General features: G+C 34.9%; 1 protein-coding gene across 2 annotated transcripts in view; it reads left to right on the plus strand.

Moving 5' to 3' along the window:
- Positions 1-4,758, plus strand: part of CYTIP (cytohesin 1 interacting protein) — a 63,634-nt gene extending 58,876 nt beyond the window's left edge. For both annotated transcript variants that reach the window (XM_012725826.1, XM_004674639.2), the window contains one exon: positions 2,682-4,758. In XM_012725826.1, the coding sequence (XP_012581280.1) occupies positions 2,682-3,148 (467 nt within the window). In that variant the 3' untranslated portion in view covers positions 3,149-4,758. The remainder of the gene's footprint in view (positions 1-2,681) is intronic.
- Positions 4,759-13,977: the final 9,219 nt, after the last annotated feature.

Below are 13,977 nucleotides of genomic sequence, written 5' to 3' on the forward strand. Positions count from 1 at the left end.
ACACACACACACACACACGTATCCTATAAATCCTTTAGTTTCTCAGTGCTGTGCTTTAACCCACTGTGCCACCAGGGAGGGCCCCTATAAACCCTATAGATAGATAGATACTATAGATAGATAGATAGATAAATAGATAGATAGATAGATAGATAGATAGATAGATAGATAGATAAATGATATATATCATATATATGATATACATATATATATGATATACATATATATATTATATATATATATATAACATATATATATAACATATATATATATATATATATATATATATATATATATATATATATATATATATATGAGGTATTGTTGCATTGTATTGAAAGCATGGATACCTCCTTTCTGGTGACATTCCTATAATGGTTCCACCACCAAAGCACCCTCATTCACAACAATAGTCCATTGTGTTTCCTCCCCACTTTGTGCTTGTCTCTTCCTTTCCCCTTCGAGTCTTGGTTCTATAGTCTGCTTTTATAGTTTGCTTTTAAGGGCAGGGTTTTGAGTTTGATTTTTATCTGAACCTTTAAAGGACACTATCTGATATTTGTCTTTCTCCTTCTGGAATATTTCACTTAGCATATTTCCTTCCAGCTCCATCCATGTTGATGCAAACTTCTTGATCTATTCATCTGTTCTGGGGAACTTAGGTTGTTTTTATAGTTCAGTTACAGTAAATAGTGCTGCAATAAACATGGGAGTGCAAGTTTCCTTTAGAGTTAGTGTTTTAGGAGTTGATGCTTACAAGTGGAATTACTGGTCTGAAAGGCAGATACATGTTTAATACTTTGAGACACATCCACAAAGCTTTCCATAGGGCTGGACCAGTCTGCATTCCCACCAAGAGTGTAGGAGGTTGCCTTTCCTCCACATCTTCGTCAGCACTTGTTATTTCAGATCTTTCAATATGGGCTACTCTCACAGGTGTGAGACGGTATGTCATGGTGGCCTTGCCTCACATTCTCTTATAATAAGTGATTGTGAACATTTTTTCATGTGCTTGATGACTGTCTGCATGTTTTCTTTGGAGAGGTGTTATAAGTACATTTTTTGAGAGATTGGGAGAGTTTACCTTTAGTTTATTTTGTCTTTATAAATAACCAGGGCATGGAATTCTACAAGGCCATTGCTCAAAATGAATAGAAATTCATGAGTGTGTTAGGAAAAATAACATAGACTGTATTAACAAAAAGGAAAACATGGCGACAAGTTACATCAGTGTTGGCCCCACTCGACCTTGCTAATCAAATGGAAACATAAACACTCTCTGTATCGTCAACCAAGGACAAAGTATAGCAGCCTGAGAAATAGTCAGCACAATATAAAAGCACTTCTTAGTGTGCACTGTTCTATTACTTTTCCTGAAGCAGTCACCTTTTAATTATGTCTTGCTAAGGCTAGTACTACAGAACCCCCTTCCTTTCCATCAGCAGCAGATAGAACAACTCAAGTGGCACAGAAGCAAGGAGGACATGGAAAAGAACACAGGGATGCTTTCTGGGTACAGTACCTCTCCCATCCATTTAAGTAATCCACAAAGAAACTTGGACTGTTGAGACTGGAAGTTATTTCTCTTTTGAATTACTTGTTTATAATCAGCACAATTAAAATGGCTGTTTCCCATTTAGTTTGATATTTTAATAATTTTATGATTATGCTAAAAATGGCTTATTGTCATCACTGAGGTATTTTTATAAAAATATTTATTTAGGCCATCTCTGGTGGTGCAGTAAGTTAAGATGTAGCACTGCAAGCTAGCCACAGCAGCTTCACTGTGAGTTCGATCTCTGGCCCTGGAGGTGACCCACATGGTGCAGCAGACCTCTCCTGTCTCGCCCGCTGCTCCCCTCAGCAGAGTACTTCACTGATCTGCCTGTTCTGCTCCCTGCTCTCTCTGTGGTGAATCCTCTCACCATCTCTGCGCCTCTAGCTGTACCTTAATGCTGCATGCATAAATAAATAAAAGTCTTTAAAAAAAAAAACATTTATTTACTTATGCACACAAGAAACTGGGGTATAGGCCAGAGGTGTAGGAGGATGAGAATATTCACCAGAGAATGGAGAGCAGAATGGGTACATCTACTGAAATACACTGCTGAGGGAAGCAGTGGGCAGTTCAGAAGAGGCCTGCTGCACCATGTGGGTCACCTTCCCTGTCAGGGATTGAACTCACGCTACAGTGACTGGTGATATCTTCATAGTGATGTGCTTCAACCTGTTGCACCACCAGAGTGGGCCCTGGAAAGATGACTTTAATCAGAAGAACTAAATGAAAGAAATCCATGAGAAAACATTGCCCCACTTATATCCTTTGGAATCCCATTTCTGTGAGAATTTTAATAAAAGGTTCCAGAATCACTTAAGTTTTGAAGATTTAAAAGTCAAAATCAGCATACTGTCAGATGAGTTGAACTGTTCTCATGAAAGAATCCTATTTAAATGTATTTAATCTAAAATTCCTATTTTTTGTGACTATGAAATATTTTTATATGAAAGGTAGTCCATGAAAAATAGGGGACACTCAACAATTTTAGGACGTTACATGCTCATGTAAGTCAAAACTCAGTGAAAATAGCATCCACCTTCACTCTTGTGTTCTTCAACGAGAAATTTTGGTGTATTACTTATAAGAAATGCTTAGATTCAGTCCTTGGTTTTCTGCATTTCAGGAGACGCAGCTAACTGCCTAAGTTTGGAAAACATGGACATAGATGAATCCACTTTGTTTGGAAACCTGCCGGGACCAAGCTCAGCGCTCCTGGACCGGAATCGCTTATCCAGTGAGAGTAGCTGTAAGAGCTGGCTGAGCTCCATGACGATGGACAGTGAGGATGGCTACCAGACGTGTATGTCTGAGGACTCAGCCCGGGGAGGCTTCAGTCGCCAGACAAGCACAGATGACGAGTGCTTTGTTCCCAAGGATGGGGATGATTTTCTGAAGAGGTCTTCTTCGCGCAGAAACCGGAGCATTAGTACTACTAGCAGTGGGTCCATGTCCCCTTTGTGGGAGGGCAACTTATCAAGCATGTTTGGGACACTGCCTCGGAAAAATAGAAGGGGAAGTGTCCGAAAGCAACTTTTGAAATTCATCCCTGGCCTTCACCGTGCTGTGGAAGAAGAAGAGAGTCGCTTTTGAGGGAGCACAAATACATCTATACTTATCTAGATCAATTCCATCCAGCTTAGTGTAATAAGTACTGATGAAATGCAAAACTGACGTCCTACTTCATGGTAATAGTGACCTTTATTTAAATTTTATAACTGTTTCGCTTTTTAAATCATTTCTCAACTGGAACAGCTCAAGGTCTAAGCAGACAGTAGAAAAACTAATTAGTGAAATGGTTAATATAACAAATTAACTCAAGTGCTGCCTTATTCTAAACTGAGTAATATTTATTTTCTGTATTATCTGTATGAAAAATTGAGAACTTTTGGAACCAATGTAAAGAAGGGAGTAGTAATAACATTTACAGTTATTTGGAGATCTTCCATAGATTAATTGGTAAGTTCCAATGCTTTATCTTTGCTTATATTCAGTAGCCTCTGGGGAGACTCACTAAGAGTCATTTTGAATGTTTCTGTACCAATCCATGGAAGCTTAAAAGCAAAGCTGACCATCGGCCACTTCTCACATCCATAGTTTAAAGAGGAGATATAAAATTTAATATGAAGGCCTATACCTTATAAAATCCATGGAAATATGCTGAAGACGAGTCCTAAGGAAGATCATAATGTCTTGTTTGTAGGCAGCCTGAAACATATGGGTGGAAATGTCATTCTTTGTACCTGATTCAACTTTTATTCCACCTGAACATTAATGATAAATCTTTAATTCTCAAGGTCCTACAGTATTGTCAATAGGTTCTTATTTTTTTTTGTCACAGTGTCTAATATTTGAAAACTTAGAGTTAGAAAAAGTCTCCCACAGACTTTTTCACATTATTCTTCACTTATGCTATATATTCCTAATAGCTATTGCCTCAGTTTTCTTTTGCCTGTTAACTATGTTCATATATTTTGCCTAGCTTTCCAATCACATTTTTATTGAGTGCCTGTGAAGGTCCATGATTTCTCTGTTCTGGTGACACTGCTGCTCATTATCTACATTCTAGAGCAGATAATCTGGACAAAGTAAAAAATAGTCCTTATTAATTTTAAGCTGTCTGTGTGTGTGTGTGTTTGGGAGAAACAGACAGTGGAACTGCTGCATTTAAGTAAACTGAGTAAGGCATTAGTTTATTTTGAGGAGAGCGGGAAAGGAAATAAATTTTAAAAATGAAAATATTTCTGATTGTGATCTGCTTTCATTAATTCTTTGAACTAAGAACCATCCAGTGGGCTCTGCTTGAGATTCATCCATCCATATGAAAGGCAATACAAGTTTTTCACAGGACAATGGCACTCCTTTCTGCCATTGACTCACCACGAAGGGTGCTTCCCATGTGATGCTGGCTATATAACCCTGTACATATACACACAGAAAAGTAGTTGGAATTTGAAAAAGTTCCCATGGTCAGCAATAAATCTGCAATTGGAAGCCATTTCTTCCTAACCCTAGCCTATTCTGATTTTATAATTTTTTATTCTTTCACTGGTTCTCTGTAGTTATCACCATGGGATCTAAACATATATATACACATTTTTAAATACTGAATGGATCAACATGTTATCTTTGGGAACAGTAAACACACATTAATAGGACTCCACAAACAAGTTTTAAGATGTAAACAAATGAATGGTTGTACAGTTGGCAATATATTTATTTTCAACAAAGCTTGCAAAACTGTTGAGATTTGACTAATATGCTTACATCTCACTGTAGACTAGAATTATCATACTAAAGATCTGTATACATAAGTGTGGCATTTCCTATTAATGGTCATTCAAGCCCAGGGGAAAGGCATATCAAATTTATGTAAAGAAAGATGATTTGAGTGTTTCCATAATGTGAACAATGTTTCGAGAACTACCACAGGTCATTTGGGAAAACAGAGCCTTGGTAATCATCTTGTCTTGTGGCTTTACGTGGAAATATACTTAGTATTTATGTTTTTACAGTAAACATCAAACCAAAAATGATCAGGGAAGGGACAAAGCATACTGCACAGTAGCCTGTGAGAAGAAAAATTAGGACCTAAGGTGAGAATATAATATGGAAAAACAGAAAAGCACTTGTTAACCAATGTACAGGAAATAAGGTTATGTCATGTTCTGTGTGTTCACAAATTGTAAGAGAACTGTTGCTTAGTGGAAATGTGGGTAAATTTCTCACAGCCTAGCTTTCAGACTCTCAGACTTAGTGGGCCTTTAGAAATTTCATCTCTCTAATTTTTTGGTGCATAGTAACTCACTTTGATATAATTTTCTAGGGAAAGAACTGAAAAACGAAGTATTTTTTTTAACCCAAACCTGGAAAATGTGTAATATTGGTGAATTTCACTTACCAACAATTTCTTATGAAAATGCACTTATCTTTCAAGTATGGCATTGATAAACCAAATGAGAATCAAACATATTGGGAATTAATCTGTCATGTGACTAAAGGAATACCACCATGTCAAATGATTGCAGTTATAATTTTTCCAACTCATTTCAAAACTTCCTACTTGGCAACGCTTATAGATCACAGTTGCATGATACAAACAGTATTAAAACTCACAAGCTTGAACTGAAGAAGTGAAACTTGGACATTGTGAGTACTAATCATAAAGTGTAAATATGGATGTGTACAAGCTATGTACACTAAATAGTCCATAATTATATTGAGGGATTCCAGTCACAAAAGTATTGCTACTTTATATTCATTTACTTATAAAATGATAGGCAATGAAATAAAGCCTTGATACTTTTCTGAAATAAAGAATGCTATTCTTTGATGTCTATGTTTCTCCTCTCTCTCCCTTTCAATCTTAAATGCTTCTTTTAAGAGCAGATTTTTGTTTTAAACCTGCAGTGACCATTTGACACCAAACTCTGAAAGCCATTGTCTACTTACTTGAGAATTTACATTTGTATTAGCTTTATCTTGCTGCTTAACAAGTTTCTACAAATGGAGAAGGCTGCACTAGCCTTGGGTAGAATTCTTACTTAGAGGCTTGCCTGGGGAAGGATCTATGAAGGTCCCTCATATTATTGTCAAAATCATTTTCTTGGGGCCATAAAATTCAATGGAGGCAAAGAAAGACAGACTGCAAACAAGTCATAGTCATAACTAAAGCAATGTGACCACAGCGTTCTATCCCATCACCTTTGTCATATTCTGCTTGCACACATGGTGACAGAGCTCATCCACACTCAAGAGCAGGGGTTACACAATGCCATGAGCCTGGGGAGATGGAGGTCAGGGGGCACCTGACAGTCCGCTCAGCTCATACCACCACTTATGGACTTCACAAACTTTATAATATAAAGACAGTGAATCTTTGTCAAGCCCTTTTGAGTAAAATTAAGTAGTAATGTTATTGTCTTTAATTTTATTTCAAGAAATAGTAGAGTTTAAAAAACTTTGGAATGAAAAAAAACCTGGCCACGTTTATATAACTGGCCAGAAAATGGAGTAAGAAATAATCCAAGACTATTACGAACCTTCCATTTTTGTCTGCTAGATATGTGAAATGATGATTTTAAGAGAACAAGGAAATACTTGCTTTCAAATTCTGCTCAGAGAATTCAGTAGCTGGCATATTGTGTTGTCACTTTGATATGGCTGCATGTTTAGGAAAAGAAGACAAGGACTGATTCCCCAGTAAAATAAAACAAAAACTTTCATAATCAAAGCTACATAGCACAAAAGGAAATAATTAGCCATGAGCAAAATCAGAAGATAACACTCAAAGAATTACCAGAGTTTTGGAAAAATCAAGCAGTTTTAAAGAACATGAAACATATTATTAGGAATAAGAGTAATTCTCTCAGCTTGATAAAGAACATCTACAAAAATCCTATTGCAGATTTCATAATGGTACAAAGTGGATACCTTTCCCATAAGATTAGGCCTAATGCAAGGACGTCCTCTTAACCAGTTCTATTCATTCACTCCTTCACTGAAAGTCCAAGCTAGTACAATATGATAAATAAAAGAGATAAACTATATAAAAATTGGGAAGGAAGATACAAATCCATCTTCATTTACTGAAAAATGGTTGTCTGTGAAAAATTTTAAATACCATAATCAAAATTAAATAACATAATCAAAACATCCTGGAGCTAATAAGTGAGTATATCAAGGTCACATTACTCAATACCAACAATGAACAACTGAATTTGAAATTAAACAAATAATAGCATTTATAATAGAAAGAAAAAATGAAATATGTTCAGGATATATATGCAAAAAAGCAAAATGCTGATGAAAGGACTCTTCAGAAAATTGAAATAGATATTCTGTGTTTATGGATTGGAAAATTAAATAGTGTTATGATTTTAACTCTTCCTAACTTAATTGATAGATTTAGTGAAATACCAACTAAATTTACAACAAGCTATTTTATAGATACTGATACATATATGTTTATATAGGAAGGCAAAAGACCTAGCCAATGTAACACTCAAAAACAACTTAAGAAGTCACATTACACAATTTCAGGTCTTTCTATAAATCTACAGGAAGACAGTATGGTATGGCAGAGACAAGGCTTACAGATCAATGACCAGAATCGAGTGCTTGCACTCACACAGTCACGGAGCTTTCACTAAGGAATATAGTTAAATAGAGAACATATAATGTTTACAACAAATGGCTCTGGAACAATGGGACATTCATATTCATGACCTTACATAGTTCACAGAAAATAATTTAAAATGAATAAGAAATCTAGACATAAAACATAAAATATGAACTTTCTAGAATATAGCATAGATAACATTTAGATTACCTTGGGTTTGAAGATTAGTGTTTATAGAAACCAAAAGAATGACTCATGAAAGAAAAAGCTAGTACATTGGATTTTATTAAAACTAAATGATTTTGACAAAAATACTGTTAATTAAATCAAGAGTCATAGACGTGGAGAAAATTCTTGCAAAACACATATACACAAAATATCTTGTATTCAAAAATTTTATTAAACAAAACACACACACATAGCCCAATTAAAATATATGAAAAGGCTTCAATAAACACCTCTTCAAAGATGTCATGCAGATAACAAATGTGTTAGAGTTCAATATTATCCATCACTCAGAATTTGCAAATTAAATTGGTATCATATTACATGGCTATTAGGATGACCAAAAAAATTTAAAATTTTACACTAGCAGTTGCTGGCAAGAGTAGGGACTTACAGGAATGCCCTTTCATTGCTGGTGGGAATGCAAAACTGTATAGCCACTTTGGAAGACAAAAGCAAAAGAATGCTTAAATACTGTACTTTAGTTGAAAAGATTGGTTCCCATGGGGTAAGCAGGTTAATAGTTATGATAATTATTTGTGTATATAGAAATTTAACTAATAGTAAATTAATAGTTGATGGGAAACATTTCTCAATACTGGGCTGGAAGTTCACAGATCAGCAAAGGAAGAAGCTAGAACTAGCTGGAGTAGAGCTGGAGATACCAGTAAACACTCAACACTCATAAGCTTCATATAGATACAGATGATTTCATAATCAGTTATAGGCATGTCATAGACATAGGCTAATTAGACACATATCTTAATGTTTCACTAGTAGAAAGGACCTACAAAGAATGATACCCCAGTAGCAATGAGCACATTCCGCACTAAAAAGCTTTTATTCTAATGTCATTCTCCAAAAACATCAGGGTGCTGTGAAGAACTGATTGAGAAAAAAAATGACCAGAGAATCAGCTTACTAGTATAAAATTGCTTAATTATAGTAACACTAACATTTTTAATTATCAATAAATGATATACAAGTGAACTTTAAATGCTTCTTACAAACACAAAATGGGTAAAGCTTTGAAGATGTTCTAGGTGTCTGATGCTAAATCGCTATACTTGAAGACACTGTTTTCATTTCCTCACCACAGTATTTTAGTTTAAATTCAGACAGCGATTAAAAACAGGATGTGGGTGCATAGTCACATATAAACTCACTGGACTAGACATGAGCTAAGTTAGTGGTTCTAGAAGAGCAATCTTCAGACAAGTGCTGACTTGCTGCCCAAAAATCACCTGGAAACTTCACTTGCAGATTCCCGGCATGAGAGCTCATAGAGTTTGTCCAGTAGGCCTGGAGGGGTTCAGGAATCTTCCTTTTAAACAAGCTCTTCCAAAGATTTGAGGATAGACAAACCATACTTTGAGAAACATTGCTCTCTGCTTGCTCTTGTTATTTATAAAGAGATAAAGAAAACAAGTATAAGAAAATTTATGAAAATTTATAAATATATATATATATATAAATATAATGATTTTAGAAATTAATAAAATATCCTTAGAATAATGCTATCTCAAAATACTTTCCTAATTGATTTCTCATCTTGTCTGTGTGGAATTTTACACTTTCCTTTCTCGTTTTCAGCAAGTGACCCTGCCTCATCTGTTTAACTGAGGTGAATGCAAACTAAAATTTCTTCCCTTTAACACCAGTGATCTGTCTTTTTTTTTTTTTTTTGGCTATTTTTCTTCCCAATTTATTTAAAAAGTGTTAGTATAACTGGGCAGGACAATATAAAAGATTGGAAGAGAACAGTAAAAATTCCAAATTCATTACATAGATTGCTTCATAAGAGCCCTTTAATTTTCTTTTCATTTTAAAGTATCTGGTACTAAATAAAGCTTTATACAAGAATTATGGTGTTGGAATTCCAATTAAGGACCCATACTCAAGGAAAAGTACTTGGCTGAAATTTGTAATGTTGGTAAATGAACTTCCACCTGCACATTTTAGGTTAATATAAAATATCTTCAGTTTCATAGCATTTTATGATTGCCCACTGTAATAGACTCTGTGAGTTTATATGTGTCAAAATTGTTCCAGAGTACATTGGTATTCTCTTTTCTAAGCCTTCTATCTTTTTTTTTTACCTGATTTTCTCTTTTTTATCCACTTATTTTTGTAAAATTCAGAAAAGTTCTTACTATTTGAGACATTTTAAAATTGACCCTTTTGAAATAACTTATTACACTAAAAAATTCTCTCTTAAGGTACATAACAGTGTCATAGTATTATCTTATTAACAAGGGACTTTTATTAAGAAAGTGTGATCTCTCTTGCTCCCCTGCTTTTCTTTTATTTTCTTGTTAGATGCAGAAAGCCACTTAGCCCACGCGCTCATAACATCCACCTTATTCCCATTAGAGGTCCAGATTATCCAAACTTTCTCATACTTTGACATGTTCCTTACTCTTTTGTTACCTGAATCATTCCCATTTTCTTCATTGTAACCCTGAGGACAGTGAAGGTAATGTTTGCCTTATGAACCTAATTGAGTGTTTTGCTTTTATTCTATTCTCAACCTAACTGATTGTTTTTAAAGATTGTCCTGATCTTAGGTTTAGCAATTAAGTTAAAAGAGGTGTTTAGAAACCATCCACTTGGGATTAGATTTGTGAATGTTTCGTGTTTAATAAAATTGTGCTTTAAAAAAAAAGATTTATTTATGTATACAGAACTGGGGTACAGGCCAGAGGTGCAAGGAGTGAAAGGATTCACCAGAGACAGAGTGGGGAACAGCACAGACAGAGATACTGAAATACACTGGTGAGGGAGCAGTGGGTGAGACAGGAGAGGTCTGTTGTGCCATGTGGGTCAGCTTCCTGGCCGGGGATCAAACTTGTGCTGCAGTGACTGCGGTAACTTCAATTGTGCTATGCTTTATCCCGCTGCACCACCAGGGAGGGCCCAAAAAATTTTTGCTTTTTATATGGTGAATCTATTTCTTTAGATGCAGAAATATTTAAACATTTATCTTTCTGATGATTGGGAAACTTTATTTTTATGTACTGATGTCTTTGTCTTCATAACATTCTTAGTAATAAAGCCCATTATTTTTAATATTAATAAAAGTGGCTTTTTATAATAATGCAGAGGGCCTTGCATTAATAAGGAGGGTTTTGAGCCTCCCTGGTGGTGGAGAAACTTAAGTCTAAGCACTATCAAGCTATCAGCAGCCACTGAAGCACAGGTTTGATCTCCAGCCAGGCAGCCAAGCCACATGAGGCACTTGCTGCTCCCCTCAGCAGTGTATTTCAGTGGATCTGTCTGTTCTTCTCCCCATTCTGCCTCTGGTCAAAACTCTCACCCACTGCATACCATTCTTGTATGCATGAGTAAATAAGAATAATATTTAAAATAATAATGCTAATTAAGAGTGGTTTTATTGTAATTGCATACATAATTTTGTAACACTTTCTATACTTTCAATAATTTGAGATCATTCTTTTTTAGATATTTCTAAAAATAAACACAATATATCTGAGTTTTTAAAAGTCTATATTTTAAATGTCTACCTTCTATTTGACATATTAGTTTTATTTATTTGAATTAGATATCTATTAGTGCATGTTCTGCTATCATCTTATACTACCGACTTGCCTTTTCTATAAGTAATACTCCTTTGATAAATTATCGGATTTTTTTTTGTTTTGAAAACAAAACATTGCATTGCACTGGGTTGGAGGATATACTTTGTATTTCTACTTTTAGTACATACCCTGAATCTTGTACCATATGTAACTAATAAGCTAGCAAGTTCTGAAGTTAATAAAAAACAGCCAATCTCTTAAGAAAGCCAGGATATTACCAACTGTGGTTACCTTTTTGAGTTGCCAGCTATTATTATCATGTCTGCAAATATACTTCCTTTTATAGCCTTTTCTTGCCTAATTCTTCTAGTTAAAAGGGGAACCAATACTGTGTTAACTACTAGTGGTCAACGTTTTTAATAGATTTTAGAGAGAAATGCTTTCTCCATGGAGTATGATGTTAGCTGTGGGTTTTTCATGTATGCCCTTTATGATGCTGCAGTACGTTTTCATCCAAATTTTTGAAGATTTTTTTATTATAAATAGCTGCTATTAAAAAATAAATAGCTGCTAAATCTTGGCAGATGCTTTCTATTTTTCTTTCTGTTTGTTGATTTGGTGAATTAGGTTGATGGATTTGTGTAAGATAAACCACACTTTCATCCCTGGAATATGGAATAACTACCATTTGTTCTTGATGTATAATCCCTTTAATGTCTTGTTGAATGCTGTATGCTAAGATTTTGTTGAGGGTTTTTGCATCTATGTCCATTGGGAATACTTTTTTATAGGTTTGGTTTTGTATGATGTTATCTGGTTTTGGTAGCAGGGTAATGTTGGCCTCATAAAATGTATTACAAAGCATTCTTACTTCCATGATTATTTGGAAGTGCTTGAGAAGGGTAAGTATTCCTTCTTCTTTGAAGTTTTGGTAGAAATCAATAGTAAAACTGGTATGGGGCTTTTATTTTTGGGAAACTTTAATTTACTTTTCCAATTTCTTTGCTCATTATTTGTATGTCCAGGCTTTTTACTTCTTCCCGATTCTTGGGAGAATCAGTTTTGGACAGTTTACATTCCTAAAAAATCTGTTATTTCTTCTAAGTTATCTAATTTATTGGCATAAAGATGTTCATATTAGTCTCTTATTATCCTTTGTATTTCTGATATCTGTTGTAATTTCTTCTCTTTAACTTCTGTTTTAGAATTTTCTCCCTATTTTTTCAGGAGCTCTAGTTTTGTATATTTTGTTTATCTTTCAAAGAATAAAAAATATTGTACGTTTTTCAATTTTTATTTCATTTACTTCAGCTGTAATTTCAATTATGTTCTTCTTCTTATTGATTTTGATTTCATTTGTTTTTTTCTTTCATGAGTAAACCTCTTTTTTGACGTACAACTAAATTACTTGAGAACTTATTTCTTGATGTGGACATTCCTGTGTTTGTTGACAGCAACAAAACAATGGTAAGATACTTCCACACCTCCTTTACATCAGTGTGAATAAATAAATTAAAAGTAGTTCATCAGTTCATTTATATTAAGGAGGATGGTTATTGATATATGAGGGCTTTCCACTGCTGTTCCTATGTTCTTGTGTTGCAGTCACTGTTTTAATCCTCTATTTGGTCTATTCTGCTTTTTATAATGTGTTGCTTTATGTGTATTGTTATAAATATCCCGCTAGGTACTGTTTTTGCTGTATATCATAGCTACTGTATCTATGTCTTAATTTTTGTTTATGTCCGGTGATTTTTTTTTTAAAGATTTATTTATTTGCACATACAGAACTGGGGTACAGGCCAGAGGTGCAGGGGTGGTGAGAGGATTCACCAGACCAGAGCAGAACAGGCAGATCATCTAAGTACACTGCTGAGGGGAACAGTGGGTGGGTCAGGAGAGGTCTGTGGCGCCATATGGCTCACCTCTGGGACAGGCAGGGATCCAACTCATGCAGAAGTGGCTTTTGCTTCTTAGTGCCCTGCTTTAACTCACTGAGCCACCAGGGAGTCTCCACAGTCTTTTGTGCACACTCAGTGTACTCCACTAGGTCGGTATCAGTCTTGAGAGGTGGGACATCCTATGCCTAGTTGATAAAGTATGTCATTAATTCAGTTTTATAATTGGATTATAATTTGACAGTGGTTGAGACTGAAACAAATTTCATCACTTTTCACTATCTTTGTGATGTTAGAGAAGACACTTCTTTGAACTTTACTTTCTTCTGTCATAACATGGAGACAATGGAGGCACCTATGTGTAGATTTTTGAGCTTTAAATTGGATAGGTAATATATAGGGGCTGTTGCTATGCCTAACCTATAGTAAGCATTCAAGAAATGTAAGCTATAAAAACAACAAATAATTTATATCTTCACTGAAGCAAAAAGTTAAGTCAGAGGAAAATATTCCTGCAAGTTAGTTTGTTCATTTACTAATACTGATACATAATAGTACTTGCAAAAGGAAAAGAAAATATAGTGGCTTTGTTTATGAATTCACTTAGAAAAACAGGAAGTTCAATAGGGAAACTTTCAT

Source organism: Condylura cristata, unplaced genomic scaffold (genome assembly GCF_000260355.1).
Source record: "Condylura cristata isolate star-nosed mole 26May11 unplaced genomic scaffold, ConCri1.0 scaffold00002, whole genome shotgun sequence".
In the NCBI taxonomy this organism is placed as follows: Eukaryota; Metazoa; Chordata; class Mammalia; order Eulipotyphla; family Talpidae; genus Condylura; species Condylura cristata.